Source organism: Haematobia irritans, chromosome 3, assembly GCF_050003625.1.
Source record: "Haematobia irritans isolate KBUSLIRL chromosome 3, ASM5000362v1, whole genome shotgun sequence".
Classification (NCBI taxonomy): Eukaryota; Metazoa; Arthropoda; class Insecta; order Diptera; family Muscidae; genus Haematobia; species Haematobia irritans.
Window position 1 is genome coordinate 135,437,990 of NC_134399.1, and position 18,685 is coordinate 135,456,674.

At 32.8% G+C, this 18,685-nt stretch overlaps 1 protein-coding gene across 1 annotated transcript in view; it reads right to left on the reverse strand.

Annotated features, from left to right (window-relative positions):
- Positions 1–10,648: 10,648 nt before the first annotated feature.
- dpr8 (defective proboscis extension response 8) overlaps positions 10,649–18,685 on the reverse strand; it is a 391,208-nt gene continuing 383,171 nt past the window's right edge. Inside the window, exon 6 of the mRNA XM_075301029.1 lies at positions 10,649–11,429. Coding sequence (XP_075157144.1) covers positions 10,966–11,429 — 464 coding nt within the window. The 3' untranslated portion in view covers positions 10,649–10,965. The remainder of the gene's footprint in view (positions 11,430–18,685) is intronic.

Sequence of the window (18,685 nt, forward strand, 5' to 3'; positions counted from 1 at the left end):
TAATGCAAGGGGAGAGTCGCTAATAGAGTTTATTTTGCGTACTAACCTGGTAGTTTGCAATAAGGGAGATGCACCAACCTTCGTCACCAGGAACAGACAAGAGGTTTTGGACGTAACGTTGACCTCTCCGGAACTGAATGATAAGATATCTGAGTGGCAAGTTTTGAGGGAACATAGCTTCTCAGATCATCGCTACATCAGTTTCAGATTGGCTGTTCGTACTTCAAAGACCATATTTCCGCCAAATGTTAGGAAAGCTGATTGGAATAGGTATAGGGAATCGTTCAATTTGATGATACCGGAAGTGCCGGATACAAATATGAGCACTGTGCAAGATATCGAACACGCAGTGGAGCGGATTACTAAGGCCTTCAACATTTCACTGAAAGCTGCATGCCCTAGAGGAAAGCCAAGGGGAAAAAATCGGCCGCCATGGTGGACTACGGAGTTAAGTAATATGAGGAAATCCTGCAGGAAGCTCTTTAACAAAGCAAAGTCCACAAGAGCTCCGGAGGATTGGGACACTTACAAGATGAATCTGAGAGAATATAAACGAGAACTGAGAAGGTCTCAACAAAACTCTTGGGATGATTACTGTAGCAGTATTGAGAATACGTCATAGGCTTCCAGACTACGGAAGGTACTAGCGTCCACTAACACCGCTCCAGGTTTCATTAAAACATCGGAGGGAAATTGGACAACGTCCAGTGAGGAGACGTTGGAGGTACTTTTGGACACACACTTCCCTGGAAATCAGACGGTTGAACCATGTTCCGGCGGTGTAACAGAGGCTCAGCGATCATTTCCTATCGAGGAAATTGTGTCGGAATCTAGAATAAAATGGGCTTTAAATAGCTTTGGACCATTCAAATCCCCCGGACCTGATGGAATTACTCCGGCGGAGTTACAGGCAGTGGCTGAAAGAATTATCCCCTGGTTGACGGTGATCTATAAACAATGTGTAAACTTAGCATATATTCCAGAAAAGTGGAGGGAAACAAAAGTCGTCTTCATACCTAAAGCAGGAAAAGCCTCTCACTCGAGTGCGAAGGATTTCCGACCAATCAGCTTATCCTCATTCCTACTTAAGACCCTGGAGAGGATGATAGACATGTATCTTAGAACTAGCGTGGATTCAGGTTTGCTCTCGAAACGACAGCATGCATACTCGAAGGGCAGGTCTACTGAGACCGCATTGCATGAACTGGTCAGCTTTATTGAAAGCTCACTATCTGTCAAAGAATACACAATCGTGGCGTTTCTAGACATCGAAGGGGCGTTCAATAATGTCCATCCGAGCTCGATATTAAATGGACTGAAAACTCTGAATGTTGATCCAGGTATACTTAGGCTGTTAGACGAACTTCTAATGAAGAGACGTATTTCAGCCACACTAGGGCAAGCAAACATACAAAGGTATGTGAACAGAGGCACACCCCAAGGAGGAGTTCTATCACCTCTTCTTTGGAATGTTGCTATAAACAACCTTTTGTTTTCTCTAGAAAAAGAAAGGATAAAAGTAGTGGCATACGCAGATGATGTGGCGCTAGCAGTCAGGGGAAAATTCCCATCCACAATCAGAGATATTATACAGAGAGCTCTCCGGATGACTGAGAAATGGGCGAAAGATAATGGTCTTGGTGTAAATCCAGCAAAGACAGAAATAGTCATGTACTGCAAAGATCGCAAAACTCCCACGGTTAGGCCCATTTCCTTAGGGGGTACTGAAATTTCCTTTGGTGAGTGTGCAAAATACCTTGGCGTTATTTTGGACAGGAAGCTGAATTTTAGGCTTAATATTGAAGAGAGGGCGAGAAAAGCCACGGTAGCTTTGTACTCGTGCAAAAAGGCAATAGGGAAAAAGTGGGGACTAAGACCAAAAATTGTGCATTGGCTATACACGGCAGTGGTTAGACCTATAATGCTATATGGTGTTGTAGTCTGGTGGCCGGCGCTTCAGAAACCGACTTGTTTAGATAAAGTTCAGCGTATGGCGAGCTTATGTATCTCAGGCGCATTTAGTAAGACAGGAACAGACTCCCTTAATGTCATGCTACATCTATTGCCTTTAGACATTTTGGCCAAACAGTCAGCTGCAACAACGGCTGTGCGGTTGCGAGAGCTATCGCTATGGTCGGAAAAAATGTACGGTCATAGTTCGGTCCTCAAAGTAATGCCAGATGTGCCTAACGTAGTGGATTACACCCTGGCAAAACCACTTTTCGACAAAAAGTTTGAAACTCTAATTCCCAACAGTGAGGCGTGGTGTACACAGACCCCGGGGAATAAAAGATATATAGATTTCTATACTGATGGCTCCAAATTGAATGGACAAGTGGGGTTCGGAGTATATTCTAAAGATCTGGAAATTCGAATAGCGAAAAGATTACCTAATCACTGTAGTGTTTTTCAGGCTGAAATATTGGCAATAAGAGAGGTGGTGAATTGGCTGAGAAGTAATGTTCCAACAAATATTGGCATTAATATATACTCAGACAGTCAACCTGCAATAAAATCCTTGGACTCTGTATTCCTTAACTCAAAAACGGCCATAGACTGCCGCAAATCTCTCAACGAGATGGCTGAGCAGTACAATATTCACCTAATATGGGTGCCTGGTCATAGGAACATACCGGGGAACTGTGAAGCAGATGTGTTAGCAAGGCTAGGAACTACCTTACATATTCCAGGGGAACTAGAATCTGTTGGTATGCCTCTGGCCACCTGCAAGCTCTTACTGCGTGAGAAGGCTGTTATGATGGCCAATATTCGATGGGAAAATTGCAAGGGTTGTAACGACACCAAGCAAATATGGCCCCATTTAAACTTAAACCGCACACTAGATATGCTAGTGTTCTCAAGGCGTCAGATAGCACTCCTAATATCTGCTATAACGGGTCGCTGCCTGATAGGCGAATTTGCAAAAACTATAGGTGCGAAGTATAATGACTATTGTATAAGCTGTCATGACGTGGAGGAAAAGGAATCAATTAAACACCTCTTGTGTGAGTGTCCTGCTTTTTGTGTAAGGCGTAAGCGAATTTTAGGAGCATATAGCTTTAGATTACTGGCTGACATGGAAAACGTTAACTTAAGCAGTTTGTTAATGTTTTTGGAGCAATCTGGTTGGTTCCACAAAAGTAAATAATAGAGAAGGTTCAGTGGTTAAGACTAGAAGTGCCCATATGTAATAGGTACTTTTAGTTAAATGTGGTATCACAATGGACTGAATAGTCTAAGTGAGCCTGAAATTTAATCGGGCTGCCACTCTAACCTAACCTAACCTAACCTATGGTTGTTATAGACCATATACTAACACAATATACCAAATTTCAGCCGGATCGGATGAAATTTGCTTCTCTTAGAGGCTCTTCAAGCCAAATCTGGGGATCGGTTTATATGGGGGCTATATATAATTATGGACCGATATGCACCAATTTTTGCATGGTTGTTAGGGAGCGTATACTAACATCATGTACCAAGTTTCATCCGGATCGGATGAAATTTGCTCCTCCAAGAGGCTCCGCAAACCAAATCTGAGCGTCGGTTTATATGGGGGCTATAATTACGTAAAAGTGGTCCGACATGGCCCATTTGCAATACCATCCGACCTACATTAGTAGCAACTACTTGTGCCAAGTTTCAAGTCGATAGCTTGTTTCGTTCGGAAGATAGCGTGATTTCAACAGACTGACGGACGGACATGCTTAAATCGACTCAGAATTTCACCACGACCCAGAATATAAATATATACTTTATGGGGTCTTAGAGCAATATTTCGATGTATTACAAACGGAATGACAAAGTTAATATACCCCCTATCCTATGGTGGAGGGTATAAAAATTGGAGTTCAAAATTGCAAATTTGTCTTTAAGACCATATGTAGTTTATAATGGGCGCATTATTGGTAAAATTTAAACATTTTAAGAAATTTAGAGCTATTTTTTTTAGGGAGCACGAATGTTTTAAATTTGTATGCTTCATTTATGTATAATTTACTTCTCGTTTTTTAGTTAATTTAACTAACGTACACAAAAAATTATTAAGGTCGAGAAAATTTTCTCAAATAATTCCATAAATTAAAATATAATTAAGTTGGCTTTAGTGCCCTATAGGATTAACTTTTTTTGAATGTATATTTTGTATGAATTGTGCATTTTCTCTATCTTCACACATCCAAAGAAAGCCGGTAAAATTTCTTCAAACAATTTAAAAATTCTCACATTTTCCATTAATTTTGCTAATACACATGAGCATAACGCCTTTCTCTATTTTCCTATACCAAAGTCAAATGACATTTTTTCATTATTAATATCCATAAAATTAAATTTGCACTGCTTTGCAATATTGCAAATTGAATTTCGAAAAATATTCAATTATCGCTTCTTTCATAGCAAGATTCATTGAATTAATATAATTTCAACGAAAATTTGATTACATTTATATTTACATTTTGTATCATAGAATATATTGTGCTTATTGGAATAACACTTGATTTAATTTTTTTTTTTTGTATTACATATCAATTCATTTATGTTATAAGTCTTGATGAAAATTTTTTTCTGTAATTCTTATGATATATTTTTTTTTTTTTGTCATTAAAAAACAACGTACATACACTCACATTATTCACAAAGTACATAAAACGCACGACACACATCCAATTTATTAAGAGGATATTGTTTTTTGTATTTTTTTTTATGTAATTTTATTATACATAAGATACCGATACATTCATGTACGGTTCATATCTACTACATATGAGATATTTCGAAATAATTTAATTACAAATTAAATTGAAAAAAACAAGTAAAGTCGCAAGTCGGGCGGGGAAGACTATATCATACCCATAACCACCCCCACTGAATTAGTAAACATAAGCATTTGTGGGGTATCATCAATATAGATTTGGAAGATAAACCGTATTTCCATATTTAAGTACATCTCAATCTGATCAGAAATGCCTGATATTAGGATCTATATTTGATTTTCCACCTACAGAGTTAGTCTGCCACTAATATTGAGTCCTTTATTAAAAAAAGCGGAAATCGCTCAATTAATATGGGTAACCCAGCAAAAAAGCGTCGCCAAAAAAGCAATGAAAATGTCCTTTTTGGATCCGGAAGTGGTGCAAAATTGACGCAGAAGCGATGAATTTAACATGGGCTTGTCATAGGACGGAAGTCCTCCATTTTAATAGCCGTTGCACTGAATTTGCATCACTTCTTTAGGTGTGATCCGAATTCAATGTTTTAGATGTGAATTAAGAAATTTTGTGATATTTCACAAATAAATAATTTTTAAATTTTTTTAATGAGTTTTAATGCCTTCTTACACTTGTGTGTAACGTTTGGCATCAAATATTTTCAAAAATTCGCAATTTTTTCAGATTGGATTTAGCATTTTTGCCGACAAAATTTAAATGATTTGTACCATTTTATGAATTCTTACTCTATTTGAAACAAAAAAAAGTTAAAATTACCCATTAAAAGTATGAAAAAACCAAGTTATAAAAAATTGAATTAAAATAACTTCCTGTGTAGTTAAAATAAAGAACATCATTGGGAGTGCATCTTCTGGAAGTGTTTTTAAAGTTGTGCCTTTGGAAGAACTTCCAAATTTTTTTGCTGGGAATGTATCCAAATCTGGAAAAGCTAAATGTAAGTTTAATACATAAAAATTTTAAATTTTAGTAACATTGGGCATAAATAAATAAGAGTGGTATGACCACATTTGGGAAGAGCGGGCCATGCATATATATGGGAGCTATATCTAAATCTGAACCGATTTCCATTATTTTTGGCAGGCTTAGTTTGTACTTTAGAAAATTACATTGTGCTAAATTTGAGTAAGATGGGTTAATAAATAAGGCTATTTTTTCCAAATTTTGGAAAAAAGCTATATCTAAATCTGAACCATTTTCGATGAAATGGCACACTAAAGGATGATGAATAACACTGACTTGTGGCCAATTTGACGACGATCGCCTAGTAAAGGAAAGTAACGTTAGCTCATTTGTCAAAATCCATATAAATTGTAGCCAAATTCATGGACTGACGGATGGACGTACATTAAGGGCTAGACCGACTCAAGAAGTGATTCTGAGTCGATCCGTATATGTTTTTAAAATTCAATATTTCTGGTAGGCGCATTTTTTAAAATTGACCAATCGATGAAAATCCTTAAAGATTTCAAATTTTTCTATGAAAAACTTACTTTGGCCATATCACCTTAAATATGCGTCCTAGAGACAAAAGGAGGTTAATTAGTGACCACTCCCAAAACATCACAAACTAAATGAAAATCCTACAAAATCAAAAAATTAATATGAAAAACTTATTTTGCTATATCTCCTTAAATATGCGTCCAAAAGAGAAATAAAATTTCGATGAAAATCCTCCAAATTTCCAAATTTTTATATGAATCTTGGCCGTATCTCCTTAAATATGCGTCCTAGAGCCTAAAGGAGTTTAATTCGTGACCAAAAATTACAAATTCGATGAAAATCTTCAAAAATCCAAATTTTTATATGAAAACCCTATTTTGACCGTATAAACTTAAATATGCGTCCTAGAACCAAAAGGAGGTTAATTCGTGACCACCCCCGATAAATAAAATTCTCGATGAAAATCTTCAAAAAATCCACATTTTTATATGAAAAATTTATTTTGGCCGTATCACCTTAAATATGCGTCCTGGAGACAAAAGGAGATTAATTCGTGACCACCCCCGAGAAATAAAAATCTCGATGCAAATCCCCAAAAAATCAAAAACTTGTACGAAAAGCTTATTTTGGTCATGTCTCCTTAAATATGCGTCCTAGAGCCAAAAGGAGGTTAATTCCCGACCACTCCCAAAAAATAACAAATTCAATGAGAATCTTCAAAAAATTCACATTTTTATACGAAAAACTTATTTTGGCTATATCTCTTAAAGTATGCGTTCTAGAGCCAAAAGGAGTTGACCATCCTCGAGAAATACAAATTCGATGAAAATCCTCAAAAAATAAATTTTTTTTATGAAAAACATTTTTTTGACCGTATCACCTTAAATATGCATCCTAGAGACAGAAGGAGGTTAATTCGTGACCAACCCCAAAAAATCAAAAGATCAATGAAAATCCTCAAAAAATTCAAATTTTTATATGAAAAATTTATTTTGACCGTATCACCATAAATGTGCGTCCTAGAATCAAAAGGAGGTTAATTCGTGACCAAAAATTACAAATTCGATGAAAATCCTCTAAAATTCCAAATTTTTATATGAAAAACTTATTTTGGCCGTATCAACTTAAATATGCGTCCTAGAACTAAAACGAGGTTAATTCGTGACCACCCCCGATAAATAATAATTTCGATGAAAATCCTCAAAAAATCAAAAATTTATATGAAAAACTTATTTTGGGTATATCTCCTTAAATATGCATCCTAGAGCCAAAAATTCCAAAAAAAAAAATTATTTTGGTCTTATCTCCTTAAATATGCATCCTAGTACCAAAAGGAGGTTAATTCGTGAATACTCCCAAAAAATCACAAATTCGATGAAAATCCTCTAAAATTCCAAATTTTTATATGAAAAATTTATTTTGGCCGTATCTCCTTAAATATGCGTTCTAGAGCCAAAAGGAGGTTAATTCAATACAAATTCGATGAAAATCCTCAAAAAATCCAAATTTTTATATGAAAAACTTATTTTTGGTCGTATTACCTTAAATATGCGTCCTAGAGCCAAAAGACGGTTAATTCGTGACCACTCCCTCGAAATAAAAATTTCGATGAAAATCCTCAAAAAATACAAATTTTTATATGAAAAAATTTATTTTGGCTATATCACCTTAAATATGCGTCCTAGAACCAAAAGGAGGTAAATTCGTGAATACTCCCAAAAAATCACAAATTCGATGAAAATCCTCTAAAATTCCAAATTTTTATATGAAAAATTTATTTTGGCCGTATCTCCTTAAATATGCGTTCTAGAGCCAAAAGGAGGTTAATTCAATACAAATTCGATGAAAATCCTGAAAATTCCAAATTTTTATATGAACAATTTATTTTGGCAATATCACCTTAAATATGCGTCCTAGAGCCAAAAGGAGGTAAATTCGTGACCACCCCCGTGAAATAAAAATCTTGATGAAAATCCTCAAAAAATACAAATTTTTATATGAAAAATTTATTTTGGCTATATCACCTTAAATATGCGTACTAGAGCCAAAAGGAGGTCAATTCGTGACCATCCCCAAAAAATAACAAATTCAATGAAAATCCTCAAAAAATCCAAAAATTTTTTTTTGAAAAACTTATTTTGGCCGTATCACTTTAAATGTGCGTCATAGAAATAAAAGGAGGTTAATTCCTGACCACCCCCAGAGAAATAAAAATTTCGATGAAAATCTTCAAAAATCCAAATTTTTATATGAAAAACTTATTTTGGCCGTATCAACTTAAATATGCGTCCTAGAACCAAAAGGAGGTCAATTCATGACCACCCCCGATAAAAAAAATTTCAATGAAAATCCTCAAAAAATCCACATTTTTGTATGAAAAATTTATTTTGGCCGTATCTCCTTAAATATGCATCCTAGAGCCAAAAGGAGGCTAATTCGTGACCAAAAATTACAAATCCGATGAAAATCCTCAAAAAATTCAAATTTTTATATGAAACACTTATTTTGGCTATATCACCTTAAATATGCGTCCTAGAGCCAAAAGGAGGTCAATTCGTAACCACTCCGAAAAAATAACAAATTCAATGAAAATCCTCAAAAAATCCAAATTTTTATATGAAAAATTATTTTTGGTCGTATCACCTTAAATATGCGTCCTAGAGCCCAAAGGATGTTAGTTTGTGACCTCCCCCGAGAAGTAAAAATTTCGATGAAAATCCTCAAAAATCCAAATTTTTATATGAAAAACTTATTTTGGCCGTATCAACTTAAATATGCGTCCTAGAACCAAAAGGAGGTTAATTCGTAACCACTCCCAAAAAATAACAAATTTAATGAAAATCCTCAAAAAAATCCAAATTTTTATATGAAAAATTTATTTTGGTCGTATCACCTTAAATATGCGTCCTAGAGCCAAAAGAGGTTAATTCGTGACCACCCCGAAAATAATATTTTCGATGAAAATCCTCAAAAAATCCAAGTTTTATATGAAACACTTATTTTGGCTATATCTCCTTAAATATGTGTCCTAGAGCCAAAAGGAGGTTAATTGGTGACCACCATCGAGAACTAAAAATTTCGATGAAAATCCTCAAAAAATCCAAATTTTTATATGAAAAATTGTTTTGGCAGCATATCCTTAAACATTCTAGAGACAAAATGGAGGTTGATTCGTGCGTAGGTACCTAATGTGTACAGAGTGACTGATATCTATTGCAACCAACTGCAAGTTGCACTAACTTCTAATCGCTCGTCTGTGATTGCTTTACATTTGGCTGGAAAACCACTATCGTTGACCCGAAAAATGAAGATCAGATTTGATCGAAATCCACAATAGTAGGACAGTTGCTCGTGATATGAATAATTACGGGAATAGAAATAGCATTGAAAAATGAACTTCGACTAAACCCATTAAAGTTGCATAAAGTGCAAGAGCTCACCGATACACCTAAACAAAAATTAGCCAAGATGTTACTTCGCTCGAACGAAATGACCGAATTTGGCTTCTTTCTCTGATAAGAAGCCATTCCAAATTGAGCAGTTTGTGAACAAATGAAAATGATTATGTTTACTTGGCAAAAAGGTCATCCTGAAAGGAGCATATTTGATTGGTCACCAGCTCTCCGCTCATATTCATCGACTGTGAGTGTCTAAATAAATACAGAATATTACAGGGAAAATATCCTAATGAGAGTATTGAAGCCCTGGGAACAAACATTTTTGAGAATAAGGATGTCACAACAAATACCCAAGTGGTGATTATCTGAGAATTGGTCAAAACAAATCGCAGATCCATTTTCGTGCAGCGGCCGTTTGAAGCCCATAACCCCTGTCAAAGGTTAACACAATATTTTGTTCAATGTGCATTTGCTCTTTGTCAATAGCATTGTGATTGCGTTTATGTCCCTTTTAGGAATTCTGATTGCAGGTTTTGACCTGGTTCCAGTTGCTTCGTATTCTTTCCGTATGTTAGTTTCTCTGCTCTTCCACAGTCCAAGGTGCGTCCAGCGCTCTTTCCGTTAGCTATACATTTTCTAAGTTTGCCTTTCTTGTCCCTCAAATGTATGGCATTTGAGGGACAAGAAATCTTAGGTCCTTACGAAAATATTTTTTTTTTTCAGTGTAGAAATATGAAATAATAAAAAACTAAAGCAACATATTAATTGATAATATCATGAAATATCTCATATGAGTTTCAATATAAATTCTCCTCATTTCTTCTTATGTCTAAAAGTATAGAAATTTTCCAGAAACAAAAATACATCCAGTAACAATTTTCTTAATATCCATGATGTGGACATATGTAAGTAATTATTTATTTATGGTCTTGATATTTAGTTGACGATGAATTGTTGGTATTCGAATTTTTACTTTTTTTTTGATCGATTTATTTTGGGTGTTTTTTACGATTAGTTTGATTTTTAAATTACTTTATTTTTTTGTTGTTTTTCATTTGAGGTACTAAAAATACATTTAAAAACTTAATATTAATATTTTACAAATCAGTTTCTGTTGCCTGTGTATGTATATATATGTGTAGCTTATGTCCAGTATAAATGAGTTTTTAGATATAAATGCGTTATATGTAAGAGTGTATATGGGTGTGAAAGGTATGTATGGTCTGTCTTTGTTTAGGGATAATTACCTTTTGTTTGGTATTTGCGGCTGTTTGTGCATGGAATTTCTCCGCGGGTTTTGGTGTGTATGTGTGTATATGTGTGTGAGTGGGCTATTGATTTCAGTATGAGTTCCTGTTTGCTGTGGTTGTAAGTTTGGTAATTTAAAAACCATTTAATGGTTATGTATTTGGCAATTGAAGATTTGTTTTATGCTGCTGCTGCTGTTGCTGTTGCTGCCACCATAAAAGCACACAGCTGTAGAGAGATTTTGTATCAGTACCATAAACTTTGGCCCTATCGCAATTTTGTTGTTTAACATGGTACTGTTGTTGGTTGTATTGCTGTATTTTCCACTGCCATTGATAATCTAGTGACGGCGAGTGTTTTTGCTTTTGGCGGTATTGCTCCCGTTGTGGTTGGTGTTGTTGTTGCTGTTGCTGTTGGGGTCGTGATGGTCCTTCATCGACATCATTGTCGTAACACCGTTTAATGGTCCCTTTGCGACGCCAACGTATACGTTGACGTAAATAACTCTGTTGTTGTTGAAGCCATAATAAAATAAACGAACATACAAGGAGCAGTGTAAACGATGTGGCATTCAGTTGTGAACTGCCGCCATGATGCATAGCCGCAGGATGTTCACCTGAAATTGTAAGAGAACAGAAGAGATTTTTCAATTGTTGTTGTATAATTTACTTTCCGTTATTTTTTCGCAAACAAATTCACACAAGCAAATTTATATAACAATCGGTAGCAGTAGCCAAGCACACCCCCCCCCCCTCCCCTTCCACAATAAACATTAATTTACTTTAATAACAATTTTTTTAATTTACCCCCATTTGTATTAATGATTCTCTTCCACCATTTAGCTTAATCTCAGGCCGTTCATTAATTATATTATCTGTTTATGTGGCGATTTCAATGACCTCCAACTTGCTGAAATATCGATAAGAGTTTATGTAATTTAATTAAACTGTTGCGGATTTTTATAATACCAGACAAACTTTTAATTTAAAGCTACCTGAACAATAATAAAAAAGGGAGCGATATTTAAGTGTAGATACTAATATGTCAAAAGTGTGTCAACACTCATAAATATTTTATTTTTCGTAGGATTATTATAAAGAGATTTTATTCAATCAAATATAAAGTTTTCTTCAACCTTATGAAAATAACAGTGAAAAAACAACAAATTTGGAAAATTCATTCTTAAAAACATTTGTATAAAAAAACTTGACATTTTACACGTCATAAGTGATTTTCAGAACCATGAGAAATGAAATCTCCTTAAAAAATACAAACTAAACACAAGAAGATCATTATCGATTCACGGAAAAATAGAATATGGTTTCACGAAATTTCCAAAATTGTTCGAAGACGTCACACAACTACAGAGAAAATCGTAGACAAATTTGAAAACTACCATCAATTGAGCAATTTCAAGCAGTCAGGTCGACCAAACTGAATAAATCAGAGGAATGCAAGAGTCAAAAAAAAAAAAACAAAATCTTGGTACAAGTGCGGTGGAGATTGCTAAAACGATCACAATAGAGACAGAGAAATAAGTAAGAACCAGTAACGTAAGAAGAAATTTGCATAAAAGTCGGTTACCATGGCCACCGTCCTCGAAAGAACCGGACATTTCGAAAGTAAAAAAGCAGAAACGGCAAAATGTTCTATCGAAATAAATTTTTGACAAAATTTTCTATAGAAATATAATTTTTGCAAAATTTTCAATAGAAATAAAATTTTGACAAAATTTTCTATAGAAATAAAATTTTGACAACATTTTCGAAAGAAATAAAATTTTGACAAAATTTTCTAAAGAAATCAAATTTTGATAAAATTTTCTATACAAATAAAATTTGGACCAAATTTTCTATAGAAATAAAATGTTGACAAAATTTTCTATAGAACTAAAATTTCGAAAAAAAATTTAACAACATTTTTTATAGAAATAATATTTTGACAAATTTCTCCAAAGAAATAAAATTTAGATAAAATTGTCTATATACAAAATTTTTTATAGAAATACAATGTTGGCAACATTTTCTATATAAATAAACTTTTCACAAAATTTTCTATAAAAATAATATTTTGACATATAGAAAATCAAAATAAAATTTTGACAAAAATTTCTATAGAAATAAAATTTTGACAAAATTTTCTATAGAAATAAAATGTTGACAAAATTTTCTATATAAATACAATTTAGACAAAATTTTCTACAGAAATAAAATTTTGACAATATTTTCTTTAAACAAAAAATTTTAACAAAATTTTCGAAAGAAATAAAATTTTGACAAAACTTTCTATAGAAATAAAATTTTGTTAAAATTTTCTATAGACATAAAATGTTGACAAAATTTTCTATAGAAATAAAATTTTGACAAACTTTTCTACAGAAAGATAATTTTGGCAAAATTTTCTATAGAAATAAAATTATGACAATATTTTCTTTAAACAAAAAATTTTAACAAAATTTTCGAAAGAAATAAAATTTTGACAAAACTTTCTATAGAAATAAAATTTTGTTAAAATTTTCTATAGACATAAAATGTTGACAAAATTTTCTATAGAAATAAAATTTTGACAAACTTTTCTACAGAAAGATAATTTTGGCAAAATTTTCTATAGAAATAAAATTATGACAAAATTTTCTATAGAAATAAAATTTTAACAAAATTTTTTATAGAAATAATATTTTGACAAAATTCGCCAAAGAAATAAAATTTAGATAAAATTGTCTATAGACATACAATTTTTATAAAATTTTTTATAGAGGCAAATTTTTGACAACATTTTTTATTGAAATAAAATTTTGGCAACATTTTCTATACAAATAAACTTTTAACAAAATTTTCTATAAAAATGATATTTTGACATATAGAAAATCAAAAGAAAATTTTGACAAAATTTTCTATAGAAATAAAATTTCGACAAAATTTTCTATTGAAATAATATTTTGGCAAAATTTTCTATAGAATTAAAATTTTGACAAAATTTTCTATAGGAATAAAATTATGACAATATTTTCTATAGAAATAAAATTTTTACAAAATTTTCTATAGAAATAAAATTTTGACAAAATTTTCTATAGAAATAAAACTTTGACAAAATTTTCTATAGAAATATTATTTTGGCAAAATTTTCTATAGAAATATAATTTTGGCAAAATTTTCTATAGAAATAAATTTATGAAAAAATTTTCTATAGAATAAATTTTTACCAAAAATTTTTATAGAAATAATATTTTGACAAAATTTTCCAAAGAAATAAAATTTTGATAAAAATGTCTAAAGACATTAAATTTTTATAAAATTTTTTATAGGAACAAGTTTTTTACAAAATTTTGTATAGAAAAAAAAATTTGACAAAATTTTCTATATGAATAAAATTTTGACAAAATTTTCTATAGAAATAAAATTTTGACAAAATTTTCTATAGAAATACAATTTTGACAAAATTTTCTATTGAAATAATATTTTGGCAAAATTTTCTATAGAATTAAAATTTTGACAAAATTTTCTATAGGAATAAAATTATGACAATATTTTCTATAGAAATAAAATTTTTACAAAATTTTCTATAGTAATATAATTTTGGCAAAATTTTCTATAGAAATAAAATTATGACAAAATTTTCTATATAAATAAAATCTTGACAAAATTTTCTACATTTTGACAAAATTTTCTGTTGAAATAAAATTTTGACAAAAACCTCTACAGAAATAAAATTTTCTTCAGAAATAAAATTTCAATATCTATAAATATTTTAATTTGCTCTTTGGATCATGCTATCAAAATCTATTGTGAGGAAGTTCAGCGTTTTTGTAGAAGTAGATACGTTTCCTTGATGGTGGTTCGTGACCACTCCCAAAAAATAAAAAATTCAATGAAAATCCTAAAAAAATTCAAATTTTTAAACTTATTTCGGTCCAAGAGCCAAAAGAGGTTAATTCGTGACCACCGCGAAAATAAAATTTTCGATGAAAATCCTCAAAAAATCCAAGATTTATATGAAACACTTATTTTGGCTATATCTCCTTAAATGTGTCCAAGAGCCAAAAAGGAGGTTAATTGATGACCACCATCGAGAAATAAAAATGTCGATGAAAATCCTCAAAAACCCAAATTTTTATATGAAAAATTATTTTGGTCGTATCTCTTTAAATATGTGTCCTAGAGACAAAATGGAGGTTAATTCGTGAAACTCGTAGGTACGTTATGTGTACAGAGTGACTGATATCTATTGCAAACAACTGCAAGTTGCACTAACTTCTAATCGCTCGCCTGTGATTGCTTTACATTTGGCTTTAAATCCTCTATCGTTGACCCGAAAAGTGAAGATCAGATTTGATCGAAAAAATGTTTTCCAATAATTTATTTTAAATGTTTTTTATTGAAACCTCGTATGATTTCTACTTGAAGCCGTGTCTGAATTTAGTTTTTCATTGTTACAGTTTTAAACGACTTTGACAGCACATGAAGCAAAATGGTGAAAAGAACGAATAAAATAAAATTTATTTCCTAGAATATACTACGCAAAACTTAAATTTCGTGTCTTAAAATATACTTGCTTCAATTGTCCGTTTCTTTGGCTCGGAATCAATACCAAAATCATTAGCGTAAAGAAACAGTCTTTAAAACCGGGTATGCTTTTTTGTTTCAGTGTATGCAACGTAATTAAGATGTTATTCTTTTTCGCCACTCAAAAAAACAAAAGCATTCAAGCTCTCAATCCTCTTTTGAATAGTATACCTAAAGCTTACAAAGCAGTTATATTAACTATTTTCAATATAAAAATAACAAATAGCAAACAACTTAATAAATTACTTCCCTCCAGTGTTGCCAACTTGTCGCCAAATCAGGGGCCATATTCCGAATCTTATATACCCTCCACCATGGATTGCGTAGAAAGTTCTACTAAAAGCTGTAATCTGCAATCGAATTACTTGGCAAGGTATCTTAAAACTTCTTAGCATTGTCTTCTACATTGTAAGTTTGACCATGTGGGGTATATGTTAGACAAAAAAGCAGAATTTAGTTCTTAACTGGTATATATAGTCCATAACTTAACTGGTATATATAGTCCATAAATAATTATGAACCGATGTGGACCAATTTTTGAGTAACTATATAAAATTTTAGTAGGATCAGACAAAATATGATTATCCAGCACGATCAGAAAGTAAATCTGGGGATCAGTCTGTCTGGGGGCTATAAATAATTAAGGACCGATATTGACCAATTTTTTTAAGGTGGTACACTGAAAAAAATATTGTCGTGAGGTCAAAGATTTCATGTCTTTAAAATACGAATACAAATTTTGCTTAGCATAGAAGACGCATTTCTCTAAAATATAGTTATTTTCCTTGTCCAAAAGTCGATAAACTTATTGTCCTTATAATTAAATGATTTGACTTAAAAATAGGTATCTTAACATGAAAGAAAAAATGTATAGGCTAAGGTCAACTTGACTTTAATAATTCAGAAAAATTCTTTAAATTTAATGAAATTGTCTTTAAATTTGTTGTCTTTTTGCATCTTGACTACAAAGCAAAAATCGTTCAAATATAGGACATGTTTTTCAAAACTTTATTTTAAAGAAGTTTTTTACTTCAAACATAGCATAATTTCTACTGGAAGTCGAGTCCTAATTTGGAAAATAAATTTGCCGTTAACTCGTTTTTAAAGGACTTTGATAGCATATGAAGAAAAAAAGCTGAGAAAGCGAAAAATTAAAATTTGCTTCCTAGAAGCAAGAGCACAAAACCTAAATTTAAAAGAGAATTGTGTCCTGGCTCGGAATCAATACCAAATTTTTTAAAGTAAAGACAAAATCTTTGGAACCGAGTATGTTTTTTTCAGTGTAAGAGTACATATAAAAGGTTGGCTGATAAGTCCCCGGTCTGACACATAGATAGCGTCGCTAGTATTAAATGCAAATTATTTTTATATAGTACCAACCTTTAAATGATTCGTGTCAAAATTTGACGTATGTAAGTCAATTAGTTTGTGAGATAGAGCGTCTTTTGTAAAGCAACTTTTGTTATTGTGAAAAAAATTAAAAAAAAATGAATTTCGTGTTTTGATAAAATACTGTTTTCTGGAAAAAATACGGTGGAAACAAAAACTTGGCTTGATAATGAGTTTGCGGACTCTGCCCCAGGGAAATCAACAATAATTGAGTGGTATGCAAAATTCAAGCGTGGTGAAATGAGCGCGGAGGACTGTGAACGCAGTGGACGCCCGAAAGAGGTGGTTACCGACGAAAACATAAAAAAAAAAATCCACAAAATGATTTTGAATGACCGTAAAATGAAGTTGATCGAGATAGCAGAGGCCTTAAAGATATCAAAGGAACGTGTTGGTCATATCATTCATCAATATTTGCGGAAGCTCTGTGAAAAATGGGTGCCGCGCGAGCTCACATTTGTCCAAAAACAACAACGTGTTGATGATTCTGAGCGGTGTTTGCAGCTGTTAACTCGTAATACACCCGAGTTTTCTGTCGATTTGTGACAATGGATGAAACATGGCTCCATCACTACACTCCTGAGTCCAATCGACCATCGGCTGAGTGGACAGCGACCGGTGAACCGTTTCCGAAGGGTGGAAAGACTCAAAAGTCCGCTGGCAAAGTAATGGCCTCTGTTTTTTGAGGTGCGCATGGAATAATTTTTATCGATTATCTTGAGAATGGAAAAACCATCAACAGAGACTATTATATGGCGTTATTGGAGCGTTTGAAGGTCGAAATCGCGGCAAAACGGCCCCATATGAAGAAGAAAAAAGTGTTGTTTCACCAAGACAACGCACCGTGCCACAAGTCATTGAGAACAATGGCAAAAATTCATGAATTGGGCTTCGAGTTGCTTCCCCAACCACCGTATTCTCCAGATCTGGCCCCCGGCGACTTTTTCTTGTTCTCAAACCTCAAAAGGATGCTCGCAGGGAAAAAATTTGGCTGCAATGAAGAGGTGATCGCTGATACTGAGGCCTATTTTGAGGCGAAACCGAAGGAGTACTACCAAAATGGTATCAAAAAATTGGAAGGTCGTTATAATCGTTGTATCGCTCTTGAAGGGAACTAACATATGTTGAATAATAAAAACTAATTTTGACAAAAAAATGTGTTTTTCTTTGTTAGACCGGGGACTTATCAGCCAACCTGTTATTGATTATTACGTACCAAATTTCGGCCGAATTTCATCTCCGAAATTTCATCTCCAGGTACCAGATATCGGCCGAATTTCATCTCCGAAATTTCATCTCCAGGTACCAGATATCTTATAGACCGATATGCAGTGTTGCCAATATTTTTTTGGCTTTTGTCTTCAAAATATGATCCTTTCGTTCCCAAAAATCTCCAATTTTAATTAAAATTCCTCACATAAACCTCCAATAAAATGTTGACAAGTTTTTATGAAAAAAAGAAATAAAGTAGAAGGCTTTGCTTATAATAAATATATATTTGCTTATAAAAATTGAAAATATAAAAAATGTTTGACGTGCCAGTTTGCGATCTGCAGTAACATCAAGAATCCGAAAATCAACACCAGGTTTCGTCTTCCAGTGTTCGTCTTCCAAATGCTCATTAAATGAAAATGTGATGTCGTTAGATCAATATAAATGTCTTCATCCTTTCTGTATTTATGGGATAAAGTGTCCAAATCAGTAACGAATACTGATTAATGTAGCCCACATTTAGGCCGGAGTCCTCACGATATGATTTTAAAATTTTAGAAAATTGTCTTTGCCCAACTGATTAAAATTATATATTAGCACTTGAGCCCTCAAAATAATATCCTTTGTCCATTTCTAATCCAAATGTTCCATTTGAAATATTACACGCAAAAAAATAATTCTTTCCTCCCAAACGAAATTTTAGACAAAC